Source organism: Pseudorca crassidens, chromosome 2 (genome assembly GCF_039906515.1).
Source record: "Pseudorca crassidens isolate mPseCra1 chromosome 2, mPseCra1.hap1, whole genome shotgun sequence".
Lineage (NCBI taxonomy): Eukaryota > Metazoa > Chordata > Mammalia > Artiodactyla > Delphinidae > Pseudorca > Pseudorca crassidens.
The window spans coordinates 125,453,489-125,481,041 of NC_090297.1; the positions used below are offsets into that span (position 1 = coordinate 125,453,489).

Genomic DNA, 27,553 nt, shown 5'->3' on the forward strand with positions numbered 1-27,553 from the left:
TAGTAGTCTCTTATGATCCTTTGCACTTCTGTGGTATAAACTGTAATGTCTCCTCTTTTAGTTATAATCTTATTTATTTGAGTCATCTCTCTTCATTGCTTAGCTAAAGGTTTGTCAATTTTGTTTATCATTTCAAAAGAGTAACTCTTGGTTATGTTTATCTTTTCTGTTGTCTTTCTATACACCATTTATTTTTTCACTAATTTTTATTTACTTCTTTTGGCTAACTTTGGGCTTAGTTTGCTAGTTACTTGAGGTATAAAGTTAAAATTCTTTCTTTCTCCCTTCCTTTCTTTCTTTCTCTCTTTCTCTCTTCCTTTCTTCTTTCTTTCCTTCTCCCTTCCTTCCTTCCTCTCTTCCTTCATTCCTTCCTCCCTTCCTTCCTTCCTTTTCTTTCTTTCTTTCTTTCTTTCTTCCTTCCTTCCTTCCTTCCTTCTTTTCTTTCTTTCTTTCATTTGTTTCTTTCTTCTTCCTTTCTTTCCTTCTCTCTCCCTTCCTTCCTCCCTCCCTCTCTTTCTCTTTCTTTCTTTCTTTCTTCTTTCATTCTTCTTTCTTTCTTTCTTTCTCCCTCTCCCACCCTCCCTCCCTCCCTTTCTCCTTCTTTCTTTCCTGTTTTTTTAAGTGTTTTTATTTTTCTCTTTTCAGATTATAAAATAAAATTTATTAATTATTGAATGTGAACTAAATACAAGGTGCTTTTTTAATATTTATTTCTTTGTTGAATTTTATTTATTTTTTATAGAGCAGGTTCTTATTATTTATCTATTTTATATGTATTAGCCTATATATGTAAATCCCAATCTCCCAATTAATCCCACCACCACCACCACCCACCACTGCTTCCCTGCCGTGGTGTCCAAATGTTTGTTCTCTACACCTGTGTCTCTATTTCTGCCTTGCAAACTGGTTCATCTGTACCATTTTTCTAGATTGCACATATATGCGTTAATATACGATATTTGCTTTTCTCCTTCTGACTTACTTCACTCTGTATGACAGTCTCTAGGTCCATCCACGTCTCTACAAATGACCCAATTTCATTCCTTTTTATGGCTTGATTATACTCCATTGTATATATGTACCACATCTTCTTTATTCATTCATCTGTCAATGGGTATTTAGGTTGCTTCCATGACCTTGCTATTGTAAATAGTGCTGCAATGAACATTGGGGTGCATGTGTCTGCTTGAATTATGGTTTTCTCTGGGTATATGCCCAGGAGAGGGATTGCTGGGTCTTATGGTAATTCTATTTTTAGTTTTTTAAGGAACCTCCATACTGTTCTCCATAGTGGCTGTATCAATTTACATTCCCACCAACAGTGCAAGAGGGCTCCCTTTTCTCCACACCCTCTCCAGCATTTGTTGTTTGTAGATTTTCTGATGATGCCCATTCTAACCGGTGTGAGGTGATAACTCGTGGTAGTTTTGATTTGCATTTCTCTAATAATTAGTGATGTTGAGCAGCTTATCATGTGCCTCTTGGCCATCTGTATGTCTTCCTTGGTGAAATGTCTATTTAGGTCTTTTACCCATTTTTGAATTGGGTTTTTTTTTAATATTGAGCTACATGAGCTATTTATATATTTTGGAGATTAATCATTTGTCCGTTGATTCATTTGCAAATATTTTCTCCCATTCTGAGGGTTGTCTTTTCGTCTTGTTTGTAGTTTCCTTTGCTGTGCAAAAGATTTTAAGTTTCATTAGACCCCATTTGTTTATTTTTGTTTTTATTTCCATTACTCAAGGAGGTGGGTCAAAAAAGATCTTACTGTGACTTATGTCAAAGAGTTCTCTTCTTATGTTTTCTTCTAAGAGTTCTATAGTGTCCGGTCTTACATTTAGATCTCTAATCCATTTTGAGTGTATTTTTGTGTACAGTGTCAGGGAATGTTCTAATTTTGTTCTTTTACATGAGCTGCGCATTTTTCCCAACACCACTTATTGAAGAGACTGTCTTTTCTCAATTCTATATCCTTGCCTCCTTTGTCATAGATTAGTTGACCAGAGGTGTGTGGGTTTATCTCCGGGCCTTCTATCCTGTTCCGTTGATCTATATTTCTGGTTTTGTGCCAGTACCATATTGTCTTGATTACTGTAGCTTTATAGTATAGTCTGAAGTCAGGGAGTGTGATTCATCCAGCTCTGTTTTTTCCCCTCAAGAGTGCTTTGGCTATTCGGGCTCTTTTGTGTCTCCATAAAAATTTTAAGATTTTTTGTTCTAGTTCTGTAAAAAGAAATGCCGTTGGTAATTTGATAGGGATTGCATTGAATCTGTAGATTGCTTTGGGTAGCATAGTCAGTTTTACAATACTGATTCTTCCAATCCATGAACGTGGTATATCTCTCCATCTGTTTGTGTTATCTTTGATTTCTTTCATCAGTGTTTTTTAGTTTTCTGAGTATAGGTCTTTTACATCCTTAGGTAGGTATATGCCTAGGTATTTTATTCTTTTTGTTGCAATGGTGAATGGGATTATTTCCTCAATTTCTCTTTCTGATCTTTCATTGTTAGTGTATAGGAATGCAAGAGATTTCTGTGCATTTTTTTTGTATCTTGCAACTTTACTAAATTCATTGATTAGCTCTAGTAGTTTTCTGGTGGCCTTTTTAGGATTATCTATGTGTAGTATGATGTCATCTGCAAACAGTGACAGTTTTACATCTTCTTTTCCAATTTGTATTCCTTTGTTTCATTTTCTTCCTGATGGCCATGGCTAGGACTTCCAAAACTATGTTGAATAATAGTGGCGAGCGTGGACATCCTTGTCCTGTTCCTAATCTTAGAGGAAATGCTTTCAGTTTTTCACCATTGAGAATGATATTTGCTGTGGGTTTGTCATATATGGCCTTTATTATGTTGAGGTAGGTTCCCTCTATGCCCACTTTCTGGAGAGTTTTTTTCATCAATGGGTGTTGAATTTTGTCAAAAGCTTTTTCTGCCTCTATTGAGATTATCATATGGTTTTTATTCTTCAGTTTGTTAATATGTGTATCATATTGATTGATTTGCATATATTGAAGAACCTTGCATCCCTGGGATAAATCCCACTTGATCATTGTGTATGATCCTTTTAATGTGTTCTTGGATTCTGTTTGGTGGTATTTTGTTGAGGATTTCTGCATCTATGTTCTTCAGTGATATTGGTCTGTAATTTTCTTTTTTTGTAGAATCTTTGTCTGGTTTTGGTATCAGGGTGATGGTGGCCTCACAGAATGAGTTTGGGAGTGTTCCTTCCTCTACCATGTTTTGGAAGAGTTTGAGAAGGATGGGTGTTAGCTCTTCTCTAAATGTTTCATAGGATTCACCTGTGAAGCCATCTGGATCTGGATGAAGAGTTTTAATCACAGTTTCAAGTTCATTATTTGTGATTGGTCTGTTCATATTTTCTATTTTTTCCTGGTTCAGTCTTGGAAGGTTATACTTTTCTAAGAATTCGTCCATTTCTTCCAGGTTGTCCATTTTATTGGTGTAGAGCTGCTTGTAGTAGTCTCATATGATGCTTTCTATTTCTGTGTTGTCCTTTTAACTTCTTTTTTATTTCTAATTTTATTGATTTGAGTCCTCTCCCTCTTTTTCTTGATGCGTCTGACTTAACATTTATCAATTTTGTTTATCTTCACAAAGAACCAGCTTCTAGTTTTATTGACCTTTGCTGTTGTTCTCTTTGTTTCTATTTCATTTATTTCTGCTCAGATATTTATGATTTCTTTCCTTCTACTAACTTCGGGTTTTGTTTGTCCTTCTTTCTCTAGTTCCTTTAGGTGTAAGGTTAGATTGTTTATTTGAGATTTTTCTTGTTTCTTGAGGTAGGACTGTATTGCTATAAACTTCCCTCTTAGAACTGCTTTTGCTGCATCCCACAGGTTTTGGATCATCATGTTTTCATTGTCATTTGTCTCTAGGTATTTTTTGATTTCCTCTTTGATTTCTTCAGTGATCTCTTGGTTATTTAGTAACGTTTGTTTAGCCTCCATGTGTTTGTGTTTTTTATGTTTTTTTCCCTGTAATTTATTTCTAATCTCATAGCATTGTGGTTGGAAAAGATGCTTGATATGATTTCAGTTTTCTTAAATTTACCAAGGCTTGATTTGTGACCCAAGATGTGATCTATCCTAGGCAATGTTCCATGTGCACTTGAGAAGAAAGTGTAATCTGCTGTTTTCAGATAGAATGTCCTATAAATATTAATTAAATCTATCTGGTCTGTTGTGTCATTTAAAGGTCATGTTTCCTTATTAATTTTCTGTCTGGATGATCTCTCCATTGGTGTAACTGAGGTGTTAAAGTTCCCCAATATTATTGTGTTACTCTCAATTTCCTCTTTTATAGCTATTAGCATTTGCCTTATGTATTGAAGTACTCCTATGTTGGTTGCATATATATTTATAATTGTTATATCTTCTTCTTGGATTGATCCCATGATCATTATGTAGTATCCTTCCTTGTCTCTTGTAACATTCTTTATTTTAAAGTTTATTTTATCTGATGTGAGTATTGCTACTCCAGGTTTCTTTTGATCTCCATTTGCATGGAATATCTTTTTCCATCCCTTCATTTTCAGTCTGTATGTGTCCCTAGGTCTGAAGTGGGTCTCTTTTAGACAGCATATATATATATATATATATATATATATATATATATATATATATATATATATATATATAGGTCTTGTGTTTGTATCCATTCAGTGAGCCTGTGTCTTTTGGTTATGGCATTTAATCCATTCACATTTAAGGTAATTATCGATATGTATGTTCCTATTACCATTTTCTTAATTGTTTTGGGTTTGTTTTTTTTGTAGGTCTTTTTGTTTTCTTGTGTTTCCCACTTAGAGAAGTTCCTTTAGCATTGGTTGTAGAGCTGGTTTGGTGGTGCTGAATTTTCTTAGCTTCTGTTTGTCTGTAAACTTTTGATTTCTCTGTCGAATCTGAACGAGATCTTTGCTGGGTAGAGTAATCTTGGTTGTAGGTTCTTTCCTTTCCTCACTTTAAATATATCATGCCACTCCCTTCTGGCTTGTAGAGTTTCTGCTGAGAAATCAGCTGTTAACCTTATGGGAGTCCCTTGTATGTTATTTGTCATTTTTCCCTTGTTGCTTTCAATAATTTTTCTTTGTCTTTAATTTTTGTCAATTTGATTACTATGTGTCTCGGCTTGTTTCTCCTTGGGTTTACCCTGTATGGGACTCTCTGAGCTTCCTGGACTTGGGTGGCTATTTCCTTTCCCATGTTAGGGAAGTTTTTGACTATAATCTCTTCAAATATTTTCTCGGGTCCTTTCTCTCTCTCTTCTCCTTCGGGGACCCCTATAATGCGAATGTTGTTATGTTTAATGTTGACCCAGAGGTCTCTTAGGCTGTCTTCATTTCTTTTCATTCTTTTTTCTTTATTCTTTTCCACAGCAGTGAATTCCACCATTCTGTCTTCCAGGTCACTTATCCGTTCTTCTGCCTCAGTTATTCTACTAATGATTCCTTCTAGTGTATTTTTCATTTCCGTTATTGTATTTTTCATCTCTGTTTGTTTGTTCTTTAATTCTTCTAGGTGTATGTGCTTTAATTCTTCTAGGTCTTTGTTAAACATTTCTTGCATCTTCTCGATCTTTGCCTCCATTCTTTTTCTGAGGTACTGGATCATCTTCACTATCATTATTCTGAATTCTTTTTCTGGAAGGTTGCCTATCTCCATTTGGTTGTTTTTCTAGGGTTTTATCTTGTTCCTTCATCTGGTACGTAGTCCTCTGCCTTTTCATTTTGTCTATCTTTCTGTGAATGTGGTTTTTGTTCCACAGGCTGCAGGACTGTAGTTCTTGCTTCTGCTGTCTGCTCTCTGGTGCATGAGGCTCTCTTTCTTCTGTTTTAAATGTAGGCATTTATTACTATAGACTTCCCTCTTACAACTGCTTTTGCTATATTCTATAAATTTTAGTATGTTGTATTTCTGTTTTCATTTGTCTCAAGATATATTTTGATTTCCTATTTGATTTCTTCTTTGATTCATTGGTTGTTCAGGAGACTATTATTTAATCCACATATTTGTGAATTTTTCAGTTTTCTTCTGTTACTGATTTGTAGTTTCATACCATTATGGTGAGAAAAGATACTTGATATTATTTTAATATTCTGAAATTGTTAAAACTTGTTTTGTGGACTAATATGTTATAAAGAATCCTAGAGAATATTCCATTTGCACTTGAGAAGAATATGTATTCTGCTGTTGTTCAACGGAATGTTCTTTATTTGGATGTAATGTTCTTTATATGTCTGTTAGTTACACTTGTTCTACAGTGTTATTCAATTCCACTGCTTCCTTATTGATTTTATGTCTGGATCATTTATCCATTGATTAAAGTGTGGTATTAAAGTCCCCTACTATTATTGTATTGCTGTCTATTTTTCTCTGTAGTTCCGTTAATATTTGCTTCATATATTTAGGTTCTCTAAACTTGGCTGCATACATATTTATAATTTTATAGTATCTTGATTAATTGACCCCTCTATCATTATATAGTGACCTTGTCTTTTTTACCCCTTCACTTTTTTTTATAACTTTTTATTTTATGTTGGAGTATAGCTGATTAACAATATTGCGATAGCTTCAGGTGCACAGCAAATCGACTCAGCCATACATATACACGTATCCATTAATCTATAGGTGTCCTTAAAGCTAAAGTGATAAGTCTGCTAATGAAGCTCTCTATTGAATATTTTCAGTTCTGTTATTGTATTCTTCAGCTCTAGGATTTCTGTTTGGTTATTTTTTTATGGTTTCTCTTTCTTTATTAAATTTCTTATTTTGTTCATTTATTGTTTTCCTGATTTCATTTGATTACCTATCTGTGTTATCTTGTACCTCATTGAGCTTCTTTAAGATGATTATTTTTAATTCTTTGTCAGGCAATTTGTAGATCTCTATTTCTTTCACACTGGTTACTGGAGCTTTATTAGTTTCCTTTGGTGGTGTCATGTTGCCTGATTCTTTGTGATTTGTGTAGCTTTGTGTTGATGTTTGTGCATTTGAAGGAGCAAACACCCCCTTCCAATCTTTACAGACAGGTTTTGGCAGGTAAAAACCTCTTGTCAGGTCTGCAGGCTGATGGAATTGCCTCTGGGATCACAGTTGAGTGAGGTTGGAACCAGATCATGTGGTTGCTGCTGGGCTTGCAGCAGCATCTGTGGTTGGAAGGCCTTTTACCAGGGGCTCAGGTGGACATAGACCCTGTCTGGTCCCTGGGAAAATGGAACTGCCTTCAGGACCTTGGTCGGTAGAGCTGGCACTGGGATAACAGTCTACTTCAAGGTCCACAATTGGGTTTGCAAATGGTAGGCCTGTTATCAAGTGTGTAGATGGGAGTGGCTCCCATCTGGCCCTTTGGAGGGCTCCCAGTGTGTCACTTGGTGGGTCCCTGAGTTGGCAGAACTGCTCCTCAACTGCAGTTTTGAGGTATGGAACTAGGTAGCAGGGCCATTTCAAGATCTGTAGTGGGACCAAGGTCTGCAGGCCAGCCACCAGGGGCATGAGTGGATGTGACCCCCAACAGGTTCCTGGGCAGGCAAGACTACTCCTGGATCATGGCTGGGAGAAGGATTGAATTAGTTACAGGGCTTCTTCAAGATCCACAGTCAAACTGAGTTCTGCGGGTCAGCCTCCAGGGTCATGGACAGGCGTGACTCCTGCTGGGTTCCTTATCAAATGGTGCTAGTGGCAGGACCAAGGTTAAGTGGGGCTGTAGCTGAGTCCATAAGGGGAGGAGGCTATTTCCAGGTTTGTAACTGAATTACAGTTAGTGAACCAGCCATCTGAGCATGGACTTGCCTTCACAAAACAGTCCTCCTTGGTCTTGACTTACACTGGGATTTTGCAAGTTCCTACTTTGATCCCAAAGCTCTCACAAAGGCACTTCTCTTTGTGGATGGCTGCCAAATTATCATTGCTGTGGGGGAATACAAGTGGGGGAATCTGCTATTCTACCTTCTTGCTCCCTTGACTTTTTAATTTAAAAGTATCTCTTGGAGAACTTTTTATATTAGTAGTACAGAGAGAGTTTTTGCATCCTCTTTAAAACAGATGCATAGTATTCCATTGTATGGATGTACCATAACTTATTAATTTCCTATTGATGGACATTATGGGTTGTTTCCAATCTTTTGCTACAACAGTGCAGCAGTGAACATCCTGTACACATACCATTTCACCTGTAAGCAAGTATATCTATATAGTAAATTCCCAGAGTGAGATTGCTGGATCAAAAAATATATGCATTTATAATTTTAATACACATTGCCAAATTATCCTCTAGAATGGCTTTTCCAATTCGCTCTTCCACCAGCAATACATGATAGAGCTTGTTTCCCGCAGCCTTGCCAATACATTATGTCATCTAAACTTGTGAGTCTCATAGGTGAAAAATAGTATTTGAGAGAAGTTTAGTTTACATATTTCTCTTACTGTGAGTGAGCTTGAGTATTTTTCAAGTGTTTAAGAGCTATTTGAATTTCCAGTTTTCTTAATCCCACTCTCCCATTTCCTAATTTACAAAATAAATAAAAGCTGTTTCTAACTTGTGGCATTAAAGAAAAGCTCTTAGAAAGGTTTAACACAGTGCTTGGCAAAAGGAAGCATTCAAGAAGTAGTAGTTGCTATTATTATTGCTGTTGTTACTACTACTATTATTATTATTTTTCTGAGCTCTCTTGGTGAGTTTGGAGTAATCTCAGATTGTTTTGGAAAAGAAAACCTGAATGAGATCCAATACATGTATTACCATGAAAGCTGTCAACTCATGACCTTTCACCCCATGCATCTAGGACCCTATGGAAAATGTCTGGAATCTGCACGGTAGGAAGAACCCCCCAAACTCACTTGTCCATGTTTGCTGGTATTATAGGTGCATAGTCCCAAATGACTTCCTCTGCAGCAATGAAGTATTCCCATCTCTTAATGTGCCGCCTCTGGTCTCGAGTTAGTTTCTTAGGATTCCTGGTTTTCTTTGCACAGTTTTTAATGTCTATGTAAGCCTGCATCCCAGCTGAGTTAGGACATAAAGACAATGAAAGAATTTGAGAGAAGAAATTAAGGCTGATAAAATGTATATCTTTAAAATAAATTTGTGGAAGTTTTCAATAATAACAGTGAAAGTAACGCTCAGGCAACTTTTGAACATTTTGGTTTGAAGCTCTTTTAATACACTGCAGAAGGACCAAGAATAAAAAAGCAAGGGAAAGAGAGGATGAATTAGGGGAATAACTTGGAAAGCTATCCTTTGTTTCTTACCAGGGAGGAAAATTTCTTGAAATTTCCAGATCCTTAAAACCTTATGACTTAGGTCATGTCGATTTCTCATATTTCCTATAACCTCTTCCTTTTATTTGTAAAATGAAGATATTACTAGTATGTACTGTATGAAATTGTTCTTAAAAATTAAATAAGATAATACAGAAAGCACTTAACTTCAATAATGTTAGTTTTGCTGTTGTTTCATTAGTATTTGGGGCTCTATCTTTCAGGGATATTGTGACAATTTCATTACTTCAAATATAATTTTGACTGCTTAGTGTGAACAAAAAATGAAATGATCCCATAAAGTGTCTCTTTTTTATATTTCTTGCTTTTTTATTATTTATTTATTTATTTTTGTGGTACACGGGCCTCTCACTGTTGTGGCCTCTCCTGTTGCGGAGCACAGGCTCTGGACACGTAGGCTCAGCGGCCATGGCTCACGGGCCCAGCTGCTCCGCGGCATGTGGGATCTTCCCGGACCGGGGCACGAACCTGTGTCCCCTGCATCGGCAGGTGGACTCTCAACCACTGGGCCACCAGGGAGGCCCTATTTCTTGCTTTTATACACATTATTTTGGTAACACAATGATTTCCTATAGTGATATTTACTTATATTTACAGGAACCCTCCTCCTAACTGTTTTAAAGCAACAGTGTGTAATAGACCGTTATTTTGTTTACCTGATACCATATAACAACCTAGGCTGATCTTTTCCCCCACTAGAATTCACTGATGTTCTTTAAAGCTCACCCCTCAGCTGGTTAGATACCGTGTTTTTTCTATTCAACACACATCCACTGAGTTCCTCTTTGGGTCAGGCTCTGTGCTCATCTTGTTATGAAAGACAATTTTTTCATGTTAAAACTTTTACACTTTCTGTAACTTGGTGCTTCTATAAATTTACAGAAGTTTGACCAGTTCCAACACCTAGTTCTTTTCCTTTAGCTGCATATTAAATAGCCCAAGAAAAAATATCTTTATGTATGTTTTTGTTTCCTTCCTCCTTTCTCCTTTTAAGGAAGTAGAGACCTCTTCAGCTTTTGCATCACTTTAAAAAGTCTTTGTCAATTTCTCTACTTCCTCCATCCCCAACTAACGAGCTATAAGTCTAAGAGCAAAGTATCTATATTCTGTTCTCAAGGACTAAGGAATGTATGTTTGGAGTGTGGGTGGCTTGCAAGAGCAAAGGAAAATGAGGGATTTAGTGCCTAGGACGAAAGGATCCTACATTTGTAAGCAAGACTGTTGAAAGAATTTCTTGCCTTGAAAATGTTTTGGGATGAGCGAAGATATGATCCACTTTCCCTCTAGGCTCATGGTCATGTTTGCAGTTGTGGACGTAGCACTGACGAGAGTGATGGCTGAGATCTTATGATGGCTCTGCTCCAGGACATGGCCGTTGAAATGAATGGAGAACAGTTCTGGCCCAGAGCTCATTCCAATCAGATGCCAACTGATGTGGTCATGGGCACAAACTGTTATATCTGAGGGAGAGAGAGAGAGATGGGGGCCAAAACAGTCAGTCAGCAGTCTGTGATAACAAATTCACTCACCAGATACGTATTGAGCACCTGCTTTGCATCAGGCATTGTGCAAGGTTCTGGGGGTACAGACACTCCCATTTTCATTCCTGCCCTAGAAAAGCAGACATCCGAGTGGTGGGCAAACAAGCAGTCACAACTCATTGCAATAAGTGGTATTATAGAGCCCAGAGAGGGGGGACATTAGTTTAGAAACACAGGGATTGCTAAGGCCAAGGAGAGAAGAAAGTAGGTGACCACCCATCCTGGTTTACTGAGGACTGAGGGGTTTCCCAGGAGGCAGGATTTTCAGTGTTAGAACTGAGAAAGTCCTGGGCAGGCCTGAGTAGTTGGTCACTCTAGTACCAATCTGGACTCAGCTGGAGGGAGTTGCCAGAGCCTCCAACAGGGCTGAGTTTAAGGGTCTAAACCTCTAATCCTAAAAGGGCTTGATCCTAACAGGAAGAAGATGTGAAGATGCTTTAAGGATTTTATACTGTTTCTTTGCCCACTGGTTGATTTTTTTAATGACAAGGCAGTGAATTACTGTGTGGGTTATAGGATCTCCTTAAAATGCAGTGGACAAAGCCTCAGTATACTGGGTCACTGGGAGCGTTTCATGGATGGAGTAATGAGAACTGAGTACAAAAGCTGTCTGGCTCCTTCTTGCTCCCACAGTGACTCAGAAAATGCTGATTTGCTCTATGGGAGATTCCAACCTCTGGCTTCTATCCTTGGCTTGGGTTTTAAATTTCAGATCTATAATCACTCGATACTAGACCATGGGGCCATGAATCAGTCCCTTACCCAAAGAGGGGCTAAGGGCTTGTCTTGTTCAGACCATTGTAACAAGACCAATTCCTAGTATCACAGGTGAGAACAAGAAGCTGGAAGGTAGGAGGCTTTGGTGGAAGAATTTGTCTGCCTCCAATCAATGCATATATTGGGTTGAGCATTTCATACATCTGTATTAGCGTTTATCATATTTATTCAATTTATACTGCCCCATAAGGCAGTTTTACAAGCATTAACTTTTCTCAGTTTCTACTACCAGCTACTTTTGACCCCAGCTACTCTGTCTTTTTCAACTATAAATTCATAAATTCTATGCCCTGATAGAGTTATTAATTTTTATTTTTTCATATGGGTTATTTTGGCTTCTCCTTCTCTATATTTAGACGGATGATTTACTTTGCCAGGACACAGATACAATTTCTCTTTTGACCACTCCCCTCTAAGGCCCATAGTAGCTAACATGCTATGTTATCTGTAAAAAACTTCTTAAACACCCTGTGCACCAGGATAGATGATTAACCCATTTTTTAACGAAAGCACGTTGAGACAACTAACTGCTAAAAGCCACACTAACGTAGAGAAGTGAGCAAGGTGTGAACTCAGATGTGCTAACTCAGTTAACTAAGTTTTTAAACTCTGAATCAAAACCCAGGGTCACGCTTCCCTGGTGGCGCAGTGGTTGAGAGTCCACCTGCCGATGCAGGGGACACGGGTTCGTGCCCCGGTCCGGGAGGATCCCACATGCCGCGGGAGCGGCTGGGCCCGTGAGCCATGGCCGCTGAGCCTGCGCATCCACAGCCTGTGCTCCGCAATGGGAGAGGCCACAACAGTGAGAGACCCGCGTAACGCAAAAAAAAAGAAAAAAAAAACAAAAACAAAACCCAGGGTCATCTTAGTATATTTGTAATGACCTGGGTGGGAAGATAGAATCAAATGAAATGGAATACAATTTAAAAGCAATGTCCAGACCTCAACTCTTGACAAGTTTTATTTTTAGTAAGAGAAGCCATTTGTGATTTTCAGATATAGAAAGCAGCCTCTGAGAAACTTAGTGTTTTGAAGCATAGTTTATTTAATAAAGTAATATTTCATTTTTCCCATTTTTCCCCCACAGGATCTTTGGTTCTAGGTCATTTCTATCAGAGAGAAGTAGAAGTGGTTTAGGTGGGGATCAGTTTTTTTTTCTCTCTTAACAATTGTTATGATTTTGCTTTTTCACAAGAGTCTACATGTAAATGAAAAGAGAAAAACATCCCATATGCCACTGAATATTACTCATCCACCATCTTTTGAAATGCTAGTAGTATTTTTGTATGTTGGATATTTCTCCTAATCTCCTGTTCATCTTCACTGTAAGTGTCTTCATTGCATTCTTCCTGCTGACCCTTCCTGCTGAGGACTGGCCTTGAACTCTGTTTTGTAGGGCTTCCTCTCTGGAAGAAAACATGGTCACCATGCAGCAGGGGCCACACAACTCACTGAAGGAGACTAAGCTGATATCCTGGATGTCTTCCTGGAGATGTAGGCCAAGGTGAAACCTGCTCGGAGCACTACATGTAATAAGACTGCACACTCCTTCTCTTAGGTAGCTTCTAATTTGTCTGTTGTACTTGTTAGTTAAAAAAAGCAAAAAAAAAAAAAGATTAAATCTTGAGAACCACTGAATTAGATTACATTACCTTTCAGATTAGGAGTTAAAAAATAGTGAGTATGGTCAACTACCCTAGTGCCTTTAGGAAAACAATGGGATCAGTGCTTCAACTATTTTTGGATAGTACACAGCCCATGTGTTACCTGGCATTGTCCCATTCACATAGCCATTGACTGTGTACATTAGGGATGATGTCTGGTTCCAGCTTTTACTTTCATCAAACACAGCAAACATCAGTACATGTTGCTTGTCAAACATCTTCTGTATCCCATCCTCAGTTAGGGTGCCTGTGAAAAAGACATACTTTTAATAGCATCCAAGATAGAAGGCTCTCATTAGCTATTCCTAGATAACAGAGTTTAAGATAAGCAGCCAATCATAATGATGTCAACTGTAAAGTGTTCTTATAAAAATAGCATCTATCAAGTAATAATGATTGAAGGCTTATTAAAATCCTGGTGCCACCTTGTTTCTTTCTGGCACCTGATAGCCTTGAGGAATGGGGTTTAAAAGTAAATTTGATCTGGCACAGAGAGAAAACATGTGGGGACTGTCAAGGCTTTAGTAAAAGTATCCATTTCTTCCAGTGTCAGTAAGTCAATGCAGGGACTTACCTGGTGGTGCAGTGATTAAGAATCCACCTACTGATGCAGGGGACACGGGTTCGAGCCCTGGTCTGGGAAGATCCCACATGTCGTGGAGCAACTAAGCCCATGCACCACAACTACTGAGCCTGCACTCTAGAGCCTGCGCACCACAATGAAGTGTAGCCCCCGCTCGCCGCCAAGTAGAAAAAGTCTGTGCACAGCAACAAAGACCCAACACAGCCAAAGAGAAATAAAGAAATTTATATTAAAGAAAATAAGTTAATGCATAGGTACCGTAGCTCATTTGGTCAACGCATCACACTCCAAGTTTAATATAGCCATCTTGCTAGTACGTGTAATGGGAGGCTAGAGAATTGGTTGAGAGGGTCAAGATTAATCCACTCTCATGAATAAAAAATGCACCTGATTGTAAAATGAAAGAAGAGACTTTTATAAGTTTAAAATTTTTTCGGTGTCATCACAGTATCTTCTATACCAGGCAATGAAAATATGTATTTGTATAGTGAATAAATGAATTAGGAAGGTATGTAGGTATGGTATGCGTGTATGTACAGACAGATGGTGAATCCATCACATTATCTCCCACAGTGCAGTTTGTTGTGGTTGTTTGTTTTAATGAAAGATGGGATGAATTTGTTTGGGATAAAATAAAAGTCCAAGCTTGCTCCTAAGAATCCCAGCCAATGAAATTTCTTATGAAGTCAGTTGAGTGTGTTTGAAACCTACCACTCAAAGTGTTCAGCTTGTTTGCAAGAAAGGAACCTGGAGTTTTGTGTATTTATAGACCAAATTACCAACCCAAACCTCAGATCTATTACTCAAAGTTCTTTCCAAGTACTCTCAGCAGAGTATGGACTGCTGTATACTTTCAAAAAGACTTGGCCTTGAGGTAAATGTTACGGATCATATGGGCATGGCAGCAGAACATACTCTCAGACAGAGATTTACTTGGGAGAGACTCCCAGGACCGAGATGAAGGAGGGGTTTAAGAAACAGAGGAAGATTGCAAATCCTCAAATATCAGTGTCAAATGATGATCTGATTTCTGCACCCTTCTCTGCTTGATTTACGAAAAGATACCAAGACACTCCCAAGCCTCATTCCATTATAGTATCTTTACCAATCCAACATCTTTGCTCTTTTGATTTTTTTTTTTTTTTTACCTTTCTTACAAATAAGCAGAGGTCCAATCAGTCCAGAGTTGAAGTCGTGTACCAGATTTTCATAGGAGTAATAGATATATGTGAGGCATGGAGGGTCATCGTGGGTGGGCCCACTGTCCTCACTGATATTCCACTCATAGGTATATTCTTGACCCGGAGCTACAGAATCATCCATCCTCTCCACAGGGAATGTGTGGTCAGGGTAAGAAGCACCTGGAGACATAAAAGCTGTGAAAACATCTGGATAGTTTCTGAGAACAACTTTTTCATCACTCTCAAGTCTGGGGGAACATAAGTTCTCTATGAAGATATATATGCCTTTCTATAGAAAGCCTTCATTATTTGGAAAGATTCACATATATCCACTTCTATGTCTATGTAATTATAAAGGCTTTGATCCATGGTGATCTGAAGTGAACAAGAAATGTTACTAGTACATTATTTAAAGTTTAGCAAGCTAAGTTTCCAGAGTATCTAAATAATTATTATTTAAATATAATCAGATAAGTGAATCACCTTTGACCAGAAAATCATCTCAGAATAAGATGGGTTAAATCTTCTCTGTGATGTATGACAAGACATTTTTTTTAATTTTTAAATTTTTTATTGAAGTACAGTTGATTTACAGTGTTGTGTTAGTTTCTGATATACAGCAAAGTGATTCAATTATATAGCTATATCTGTATCTTCTTTTATATATTATTTTCCATTATCATTTATTACAGGATATTGAATATAGTTCCCTGTGCTATACAGTAGGAGCTTGTTGCTTATCTATTTTATATATAGCAGTTTGTATCTGCTAATCCCAAACACCTAATTTATCCCTCTTCTATCCCCTTTCCCCTTTGGTAACCATAAGTTTGCTTTCTATGTCTGTGAGTCAGTTTCTGTTTTGTAAATAAGTTCATTTGTATCATATTTCAAATTCCACATGTAAGTGATATCATATGATATTTGTCTTTTTCTGTCTGACTTCACTTAGTATGATAATCTCTAGGTCCATCCATGTTGCTGCAAATGGTATTATTTCATCCTTTTTATGGCTGAGTAGTATTCCGTTGTATATATATACCGCATCTTCTTTATCCATTCATCTGTCAATGGACATTTAGGTTGCTTCCATGTCTTGGCTATTGTAAATAGTGCTGGTATGAACATTGGGGTTGTGTGTATCTTTTCAGATTAGAATTTTGTCCAGATATATGCCGAGGAGTGGGATTGCTGGATCATATGGCAACTCTATTTTTGCCTCTCACTGCTGTGGCCTCTCCTGCTGCGGAGCACAGGCTCCGGACACGCAGGCTCAGTGGCCATGGCTCACGGGCCCAGCCACTCCGCGGCATGTGGGATCTTCCCGGACCGGGGCATGAACCCGTGTCCCCTGCATCGGCAGGTGGACTCCCAACCACTGCGCCACCAGGGAAGCCCTATTTTTAGTTTTTTGAGGAACCTCCATTCTGTTTCCATAGTGGCTGCACCAATTTATGTTCCCACCAACAGTGTAGGAGGGTTCCCTTTTCTCCACACCCTCTCCAGCATTTGTTATTTGTAGGCTTTTAAATGATGCCATTCTGACTGGTGTGAGGTGATATCTCATTGTAGTTTTGATTTGCATTTCTCTAATAACTAGCAATGTTGAGCATCTTTTCATGTGCCTATTGACCATCTTGTATGTCTTCTTTGGAATAGAAGTGTCTATTCAGGTCTTCTGTCCATTTTTTGATTGGGTTGTTTGTTTTTTTTGTTCTTGTTGTTACCGTTATTGAGTTGTATGAGCTGTTTGCCCATTTTGGAGATTAAGTCCTTGTTGGCCACATCATTTGCAAATATTTTCTCCCAGTCTGTAGGTAAGATATCTTATACTTAATCGCCTGTTAGCATGGGTTTAAGTGGTTATAAGAACACTCAGATCTGTTTATATATTGTTTTGCTCTGCATTTCATGTCTTCTTTCCAACTGATGCCACCCTTAGCCCTGTTTTATCAGTTTATCACATCTCCACCATCTGATTATCCCAACTCTTTCCCCAGAGTCTTAGAGTCTATCCTATATGCAGTCTAATTGTCCTTGTATAAAATATATCTACCGTCTGAAGTTTACATGCCTTACTTTGGTCCTTTGTGTACCCAAAGGCCCACTAGTAACACTTGCATGTGTATTCAACTTTCCCTACTGGTGGGAGACGGGGGAGGATATAGAAATGGTCTTCCTTATTGAAGAAAGGGAACTGTGATGCTGAAGAGTAAAAGCAGTGCAGAGGGTTGGGTGGGGCTTTCAACAACAAAGAGAAGATGTGGCGAGAGATGGAGCAAGTGAGGTCAGGAAGGGCAGAGTTAGTTGTCATAGATAGCAAGAGGGAAGGGCAGTTTCTTCTGAGGCATTCCTCATTTAATCAGGTGAAAGTTTCACATCGCTGGTGCCAGAATTTCTCTTTAGGATACAGTTATCTTTGTTTAGTACAACAGTCAATAAATTTCTTGAGGTGGAAGGTAAGACCATCAGACTGTAGATGTGGGTAGAAAATAAGGATCAGAAAAAAGGGCTAAAATGTTTTACATAATGGAGTAAAGGGCCAGTGGAAACTACTCTTACTGAAGTGACTGTAGTTTTTGAAAACAAATGGTTAGTTTCTTTTCTTCCCTTCCCTCCTCCCTGTTCCTTTTCTTCTCCTCTTTATTCCTCCCCACTTCTTTCTCTCACTCCATCCCCCTTCCTTTCATCATCTTTATTAAGGTATAAATTACAAACAATACAATTCACCAATTTTAAGTACAATATTTGCTGAATTTTGACAAATAAGTACAGTTCTATAGCTACCATCACTATCGAGGTACAGAAGATTTCCATCACTCCAAAAAGTTTCCATGTGCCATTTGTAGCCATACCTTCCCCTATTCTCTGGACACATGCAACCACTGATTTACTTTCTGTCACTATGCTTTACTTTCCTACATTGTCATATAAATGGAATGACACATCCATTGTGTTTGATTATAGTTAGTATGGTATACCTTCAATCCTTTTTTTTTTTTTTTTGCGGTACGCAGGCGTCTCACTGTTGTGGCCTCTCCCATTGCGGAGCACAGGCCCCGGACGCACAGGCTCAACGGCCATGGCTCATGGGCCCAGCCGCTCCGCAGCACGTGGGATCTTCCTGGACCGGGGCACGAACCCGCGTCCCCTGCATCGGCAGGTGGACTCTCAACCACTGCGCCACCAGTGAAGCCCCAATCCTTTACTTTTTATCTTTGTCTTTAAAGTGGATTTCTTGAGTTCACCTTAAAGTTGGGTGTTGCTTTTTATTCAATCTTAAAATCTCTTAGTTGTCGTGTTCTTCCCATTTGCTTTTAATATAATTACTAATATGGTTGGGTTTAAATCTACCATTCTGCTATTGTTTTCTATTTGTCCATCTGGCTTTTATCCATTATTTTCTTTTCTTTCCTACTTTCTTTTGGATTAATTGAGTATTTTTTATGTTTCCTTTTATCTCCACTATTGGTTTATTAGCTTTGCTTTGTTTTATTGGCGATGCCCTTCAGCTTACAAAATACAACTTTAACTTATCATAGTCTACCTTCAAATAATCTTATACCATTTTACTTATATTATAAGAAACTTGCAGTAGTATATTTCCATCTTCCCCCTCCCAGCCTTTGTGCTATGGTTGTCATCCATTTCACTTCTACATGTATAATATACCCCATAATAAACTGTCATTATTTTTTGCTTTCCAGTTTAGATAATCAGCTATCTTTTTCAGAGATTAAAAATGAAGAAAAATTACTCCATACTTACCCATTTCTGGAATTTTTATCCCTTCTTGTGTCCCCAAATATCTCTCTGATATAATCTTTTTCTGCCTAAAGTACTTCTTTTAACATTTATTTTTCCTGGTCTGCTAATGAGAAATTGTTCCTGCTTTGTATGTCTAAAACAGTCTTTATTTTGCCTTCATTTTAAAAGGATATTTTTCCTTGGTGTAGAATGTCAAGTGGACAGATTGTCCCCATCCCCCCACACCCAGTACTTTAAAGATGTCCCTAACTATCTTCTGGCTCGCATTGTTTCTAATGATATCTGCTATCATTCTATTTTTTTCCTCTGTGACTTTATTTTAAAATTAATTAATTAATTAAATTTATTTTTTAGCTGCATTGGGTCTTCATTGCTGCACGTAGGCTTTCTCTAGTTGTGATGAGCAGGGGCTACTCTTCGTTGCAGTGCACGGGCTTCTCGTTGCAGTGGCGCCTTTTGTTGCGGAGCATGGGCTCCAGTAGTTGTGGCTCATGGGCTGTAGAGCGCAGGCTCAGTAGTTGTGGCACACGGGCTTAGCTGCTCCACGGCATGTGGGATCTTCCCGGACCAGGGCTCGAATCCATGTCCCCTGCATTGGCAGGCAGATTCTTAACAACTGAGCCACCAGGGAAGCCCCCTCTCTATGACTTGTTTCCTCTGACTGTTTTTAACATTTTCTCTTCATCACTGGTTTTCAGCAATTTGATTATGATGTGCCTTGGTGTGCTTTTATTCACGTTTCTTCTTCTTGGTTTTGTCAAGCCTCCTAACTTTGTAGGTTTATAGTTTTCATCACAGTTTGAAAGTTTTCAGCCACTATTTCTTTGAATATTTTTTTCTGTCCCTTCCTTTTCTAGGATTCTAATTACAGTTTACCCTTGAACAACATGGTTTAAACTGTGCAGGTACACTTACACATGTTTTTTTTTTCAACAAATACATACTACACCATCCATGGTTGGTTGAATCTGCAGATGCAGAACCACAGATATAGAGGACAGACTAAAGTTACATATGGATTTTCGACTGTGTGGAGGGTTGGTGCCCCAATCCCCACATTGTTTAAGGGTTTACTGTACACATATGTCAGATCACTTGATATTGTCCCATAGTTCACTGAAGCTCTGTTCATTTTGTTCAGTCATTTTATTTGCATGTTTTATTTTGGATAGTTTCTATCATTATGTATTAATGTTCTCCAATATTTCTTCTCCAGTGTCTAATGTGCTGTTAATCTCATCCAGTGTACTTACCATTTCAGCTATTGTATTTATCTATAGAGGTTCCATTTATGTTTTGTTTTTTTTAACATTCCATCTCTCTCCTCATCATGCTCATACTCTTCTCTACCTTCTAGAACATATGGAGAATATGTATAAGGGCTATCTTAATGTCTTTGCTTGCTAGTACTATCATTTCTTTTTTTAAATTTAAATTTTATTTTAATGTAGTTGATTCACAATGTTGTGTTAGTTTCAGGTGTGCAGCAGAGTGATTCAGTTATACATATACATATATTCATTCTTTTTTAGATTCTTTTCTCATACAGGTTATCCCAGAATATTGAGTAGAATTCCCTGTGCTATACAGTAGGTGCTTGTTGGTAATCTATCTTATATATAGTAGTGTCTGTATGTTCTTTTTCTGGATCTGTTTTTATTGATTGATTTTTTCTTGATTACGGGTAATGATTATCCTGATTTTATGAACACATTAATTTTTATTAACATTGTGAGTTTTACATGTTGGTTTTGGGATTTTGTTGCATTCTTGTAACAAGTATTGGATTTTATGCTGACACATAGTTCAGACACTTGGAATCAATTTTATACATTCAAGTCTTATTTTTAAAGCTTTGTCATCTCCTGAGCGGCCTATAGTCTAGACTAATTTTGTCCAACTTCTGTTCCTTCTGGTGATTCTACCCAGTACCCATTTATTAGGAGGTCTTTCCACTTTTGATGGTGGGAACATACACTATTCCTGACCCTGTGTGTGGTCTAGGGATTGTTCTGTCTGTTTCTTTTTGGTGGTATTTACCTTACCATTAATACTTTCCTCACATACATGTGCATATTAGTACTTAGTTGAAGACTTGACAGGACCTCTCACTGAATTCACAAGAGCTCTTTCTCTGTAGCTGTACCATTCTCTCTAGGACTCTGCCCTACAAATCACAGGTTCCAGATACTATGGGCTACCCAGAATCTAAACTCTATTTCTTCAACTCAAAGAGACTGCTGGGCTCTGCTTGGATTCACCCTCATTGTGCTGTGCCCTGGAAACTCTCTCCAGGCAGAGGGCTCACCTCATTTGTTGTTATTCCCTCATGGATCATTCTCTTGCATTGTCTATTGTTCAATGTCTGAAAACTGTTTCATGTTATTTTGTCTGCCTGTCTAATTGTTAAGCAAAAGGGTAAATATGGTCCCTCATGTCCAAAAGCCAGACTCTGAGATGCTGAATTTCTATAAGAAATAGTTTATGCTGTAGTAGTGTCAGCTACCCTTGTCTAATTGCACATCATCAGGAAAATCTATTCCACTCAGAAACACTCATGTGAATTTGCATGGCATCAGCATACATTTGGGCTCTCCAGATGGGAGTGGGAAACGAGGAATATGCATCCATCAGCAATGGGGCATTTAGGCTGCAGCAACATGCATTGCTGTACCACATGAGGTTCTGAGTATGGAAGTCATAAGATAGAAGATTTGAATATGTACATCTAGATTCACTGACATGTTCTCCATAGGACACCATTCTGTGTATGGAAGAGAATACAACCAAACTTGAAGTAATATTGTAGTCATGATTTCATTTGCTTTAGAGATAGGAAACAAAGATGGACTTTAATACCCTCAGAAGCTGCCAATTTTTGTAGATGATTAAGCTTAGAGCATAGGGGAAAAAAAGACTAGTTATGGATGGACCATAAAGTCTTTACTGAAGACAGGAGACTGAATCAGGTTACTATTAGGTCAACACAAATCCAACTGTGTCAACTCATTCCATCAAACTTTTGTCTCACCCACAGGATAAAGACTAAGTTTGTTACTATGGCAGCTGAAGTTATTCATGAGTTTGCCCAATCTACCTATCCAGTATCATCTCCATTTGTATCTCTATGTCATGCATATTTTGTACTCCACAGCAATTTACTATGTCTAAAATATATTCCAAGTTTGCACTCTTCTCTGTATCTCTATAGGCATCACTCTAGGACAAGCCTAGACTCCAGAATTAGTCTGTTAACTGGTCACTGGGATTCTGGCATAAGAGGACCCTCATAATCTATTTCCCAGCCTGTAGACAGAATGATCCCTTAAAACCCCATATCTTACTTTGCCATTTTCCTGCTTAAAATCCTGACAATGGCCTCTTATTTCTCAAAATCCTTAACATTGACCACAGGTCCATTTATGACCTACCCCTACTTCTCTCTCCATTCTCAACGTGTGTGACTTTTCCCCTTGTTTACTATGTATCATTCACACTTGGGTCTCCTTTTAGTTTCCCAGAAGTGCCAAGTTACATCCTAGCTCAGGGTCTTTGTAGATATTATCCCCTCTGCCTAGAGTGTTCTTCCTCCTTTTCTTCCTTTGGATAAATGTGTGCTCATCCTTCAGATGTCAGGTGTAAGCTTACTTCTTCCCTCATCTATGATTGTGCTGGTTTTTTTTTTCTTTTACAGCACTCACCACAATTTATAATTAAGTATTGATATATGTGAGATTATATGATTAATTTTATTTCTTCCTACTAGATAATAATTATTTGTACCATGCACATTTCTGTCACTAGAATATGAGTGACTCAAAGACAGGTGCTGGATTGTATTTGTCTTAGTATCTCTGGTGCCTTTCACAGTACCTAGCATTGAGAAGGTGCTCAATGAATGTTTATTGAACTCTTAAGATTTAAGGTCCTATGGTCTAGAAGCAAGGTCATAAAGTCTAAACTTATGTGTATGTTTGTTAGAATTGCATGGCATTAAAACATATTAAATGCCAACATTAACAATATGGAGATATTATATAAGAATCAGGTTGCTGGTTTCTCTTAAAGAATAACAACAACAACAAATAAAAACCTGGAGATCTGGTGACACTGGATCAAATTCCTGCAGAGAATTTGGTTGGATCTGAGTTTTGGCTGCCCCCTTCAGATAGGACACTAACTATCTGATCACCAGTCCCTACTGGACTAAGTTTTTCATTGAATTACCCTCCTGGCTTCTGTAGGCATCTAAGTTTGTGACCTTGTGCTAGTGAAAAGCTTAACACGGGACTTTGTTGTATCTTTTTTTCCCCCGCAAAAGATATCCTTTTGACACTGATAACCAATATTTAATAGGCTGAACTTTCACTCCATTGATAAAAAGGATTTGAGTGTTAAAATTATCAGGAGCTGAGAAATGTTAAAAGCTGAAATAACTTCCTGTGAATAATAATATTATTCCAGTCTAAGTCAAAAAGAAAAAAGAGTTTATGAGGAAGAGTCTCTGCTAATAAACACAATGAATTATCACTGGAAAGTTGCAAAATAGCTTTGGTAGCAAAGCACAAACAGGACTGATAAGGAGATCTGCCCTCTCAGGTTAAACCTTGTCTGTTGACTGAAATTCTCATGGCAAGTTGTTGACTAAAGCTATGTTGAATCAAGCATGATGACCCTTATTCAATGCTTCATGCTTTGTGATCTCATGAAGTTAAAAAATGATGTTTCTGGACATAATACTTCCACTGTTCCAACTGTGATTCTACTATAGGAAATTCCTATAGTAGCAAATGGCATTCATAAGCTCTCAAAAGGACAAAATGTGATATTCTTTGTAGGGTGAGAGAGAACTTTTGAAGTTCTTCCTCTTTCTCTGGATAAACATATCCTATAGGTCAGTTTACTCATTCCCTGATCTCTGATATATATCATATAATTTCACAAATATTTAATTAGAAATTGTGATGATACTATAATTAAAATATTTATGAAATTGTATGATTAATGATACTTTCTTCTGCTAGACTGTGGGAGAAAGTACATGAGTTTGCGGGCAAGAATTGAAATTTCTTGGTTGTACCACCTGCTAACTGTGTGAATTTGGGAAAATTTCTTAACCTCCCTTTCAGCCTCAATTTTCTCTTTCATAACTTAAGATAATATAATCATTTTCTAGCAACAATATTATCATTTTGATGGGTTCTGAAGACTGAAAAATATATGTAAAACGTCTGGCACCTAACCAATGCTATGGCAACCTGTGCTGATATACTTTAGTATTTTGGCTATTTCCTTTCCAAGCCATTTTTATTTACTTACTTACTTACTTATTTATTTATTTTTATTTCATTTTATTTTTTTTGGTGGTACACGGGCCTCTCACTGCTGTGGCCTCTCCCGTTGTGGAGCACAGGCTCCGCAGGCTCAGCGGCCATGGCTTACGGGCCCAGCCACTCTGCAGCATGTGGGATCTTCCTGGACCGGGGCACGAACCCGTGTCCCCTGCATCGGCAGGCGGACTCTCAACCACTGCGCCACCAGGGAAGCCCCCCAAGCCATTTTTAAATTAACATAACCTCTTTCATTTATGAAGAAATGAACTTCATACTTCTGATATGATTTATCTTGTGTTCTTAATTTCTCTTAATACACGTGAGAAAGACTGAATCTATTCTAAAGGGGGTAGGAACTGGTAGTAAGATCAGGTAACTGCTCACAATCACTGGGAAAATTAATACATTTCAGAGCAGGTGGAAAATAACACATGGTCTCTACTTTCCAATCTGGTCCTCAGTCCCTCAGTTTAGTTCAGTAATGATTGTCGTCATCATCATCTATGTTCCAGACTCTGGGCTAGGTGCCAGGGCACAAATGTAAGGAAGACAGCCTGAGACCCTGAGGGGCTCACAGCCCAGTTAATAGTAGATTACATGCTAGTGCACTGGTTGTCATGGATTTCACTTCTAGATTTCTTCTAGGGCCACTTCAATGGAGAAGCCATAATCAGAACACATTGTTCAACTGTAATGAGAGCAACCAATATAATTTTCTAAGAATCATGTAAGAGGCTCTAACACATGCTAGATATAGCAGTGTAACCAATTACCCAACTATATCAAATTTAATTTTAAATGGTGTTACATATCCAGGTTTATTTAAACATATAGTGGTTTTTAATATCTACCTCATTGACAAGAGTAAATTACTGAGAATTTCACATTCACATGTTAGTTAAACATAAGATAAAGAGACAGAAGAGGCAAGAAGAACTGCAATCCTGCAGCCTGTGGAACAAAAACCACATTCACAGAAAGACAGACAAGATGAAAAGGCAGAGGGCTATGTACCAGATGAAGGAACAAGACAAAACCCCAGAAAAACAACCAACTGAAGTGGAGATAGGCAACCTTCCAGAAAAAGAATTCAGAATAATAATAGTGAAGATGATCCAGGACCTTGGAAAAAGAATGGAGGCAAAGATCAAGAAGATGCAAGAAATGTTTAACAAATACCAAGAAGAATTAAAGAACAAACAAACAGAGATGAAAAATAAAATAATTGAAATGAAAACTACACTAGAAGGAATCAATAGCAGAATAACTGAGGCAGAAGAATGGATAAGTGACCTGGAAGACAGAATGGTGGGATTCACTGCTGTGGAACAGAATAAAGAAAAAAGAATGAAAAGAAATGAAGACAGCCTAAGAGACTTCTGGGACAACATTAAATGCAACAACATTCGCATTATAGGGGTCCCAGAAGGAGAAGAGAGAAAGGACCCGAGAAAATATTTGAAGAGATTATAGTCAAAAACTTCCCTAACATGGGAAAGGAAATAGCCACCCATGTCCAGGAAGTGCAGAGAGTCCCATACAGGATAAACCCAAGGAGAAACAAGCCAAGACACATAGTAATCAAATTGACAAAAATTAAAGACAAAAATTATTGAAAGCAGTGAGGGAAAAATGACATATAACACACAAGGGAACTCCCATAAGGTTAACAGCTGATTTCTCAGCAGAAACTCTACAAGCCAGAAGGGAGAGACATGATATACTTAAAGTGATGAAAGGGAAGAACCTACAACCAAGATGACGCTACCCAGCAAAGATCTCATTCAGATTCAATGGAGAAATCAAAAGCTTTACAGACAAACAAAAGCTAAGAAAATTCAGCACCACCAAACCAGCTCTACAACCAATGCTAAAGGAACTTCTCTAAGTGGGAAACACAAGAGAAGAAAATAACCTACAACTACAAACCCAAAACAATTAAGAAAATGGTAATAGGAACATACATATTGATAATTACCTTAACATGAATGGATTAAACGGTCCAACCAAAAGACACAGGCTTGCTGAATGTATACAAAAACAATACCCATATATATGCTGTCTGCAAGAGACCCACTTCAGTCCTAGGGACACATACAGACTGAAAGTGAAGGGATGGAAGAAGATATTCCATGCAAATGAAAATCAAAAGAAAGCTGGAGTAGCTATACTCATATCAGATAAAATAGACTTTAAAATAAAGAATGTAACAAGAAACAAGGAAGGACACTACACAATGATCAAGGGATCAAACCAAGAAGAAGATATAACAATTATAAGTATATATGCACCCAACATAGGAGCATCTCAGTATATAAGGCAAATGCTAACAGCTATAAAAGAGGAAATCAACAATAACACAATAATAGTTGGGGACTCTAACACCTCACTTCGACCAATGGACAGATCAACCAAAATGAAAATAAATATGGAAACAGAAGCTTTAAATGACACTATAGACCAGATGGATTTAATTGATATTTATAGGACATTCCATCCAAAAACAGCAGATTACACTTTCTTCTCAAGCGCGCATGGAACATTCTCTAGGATAGATCACATCTTGGGTCACAAATCAAGCCTCAGTAAATTTAAGAAAGTTGAAATCATATCAAGCATCTTTTCTGACCACAACGCTATGAGATTAGAAATGAATTACAGGGAAAAAAACAAAAAACGCAAACACATGGAGGCTAAACAATATGTTACTAAATAACCAAGAGATCACTGAAGAAATCAAAGAGGAAATCAAAAATTACCTAGAGACAAATGACAATAAAAACACAACGATCCAAAACCTATGGGATGCAGCAAAGCAGTTCTAAGAGGGAAGTTTATAGCTATACAAGCCTACTTCAAGAAACAAGAAAAATCTCAAATAAACAATCTAACCTTACACCTAAAGGAACTAGAGAAAGAAGAACAAACAAAACCCAAAGTTAGCAGAAGGAAAGAAATCATAAAGATCAGAGCAGAAATGAATGAAATAGAAACAAAGAAAACAATAGTAAAGATCAATAAAACTAAAAGCTGGTTCCTTGAGAAGATAAACAAAATTGATAAACCATCAGCCATACTCATCAAGAAAAAGAGGGAGAGAACTCAAATCAATAAAATTAGAAATGAAAAAGGAGAAGTTACAGCAGACACCGCAGAAATACAAGGCATCCTAAGAGACTACTATAAGCAGCTCTATGCCAATAAAATGGACAACCTGGAAGAAATGGACAAATTCTTAGAAAGGTATAACCTTCAAGGAACGAGGAAGAAATAGAAAATATGAACAGACCAATCACAAGTAATGAACTTGAAACTGTGATTAAAAATCTTCCAACAAACGAAAGTCCAGAACTGGATGGCTTCACAGGTGAATTCTATCAAACATCTATCAAACATCTAGA

General features: G+C 37.8%; 1 protein-coding gene across 3 annotated transcripts in view; it reads right to left on the reverse strand.

The window, feature by feature from the left end:
- Window positions 1-27,553, reverse strand: part of F5 (coagulation factor V) — an 85,931-nt gene that overhangs the window by 37,694 nt on the left and 20,684 nt on the right. For all 3 annotated transcript variants that reach the window (XM_067728589.1, XM_067728588.1, XM_067728590.1), the window contains exons 4-7: window positions 15,019-15,231; window positions 13,391-13,534; window positions 10,544-10,765; window positions 8,865-9,030 (exon numbers count right to left, since the gene is read on the reverse strand). In XM_067728589.1, coding sequence (XP_067584690.1) covers window positions 8,865-9,030; window positions 10,544-10,765; window positions 13,391-13,534; window positions 15,019-15,231 — 745 coding nt within the window. The remainder of the gene's footprint in view (window positions 1-8,864; window positions 9,031-10,543; window positions 10,766-13,390; window positions 13,535-15,018; window positions 15,232-27,553) is intronic.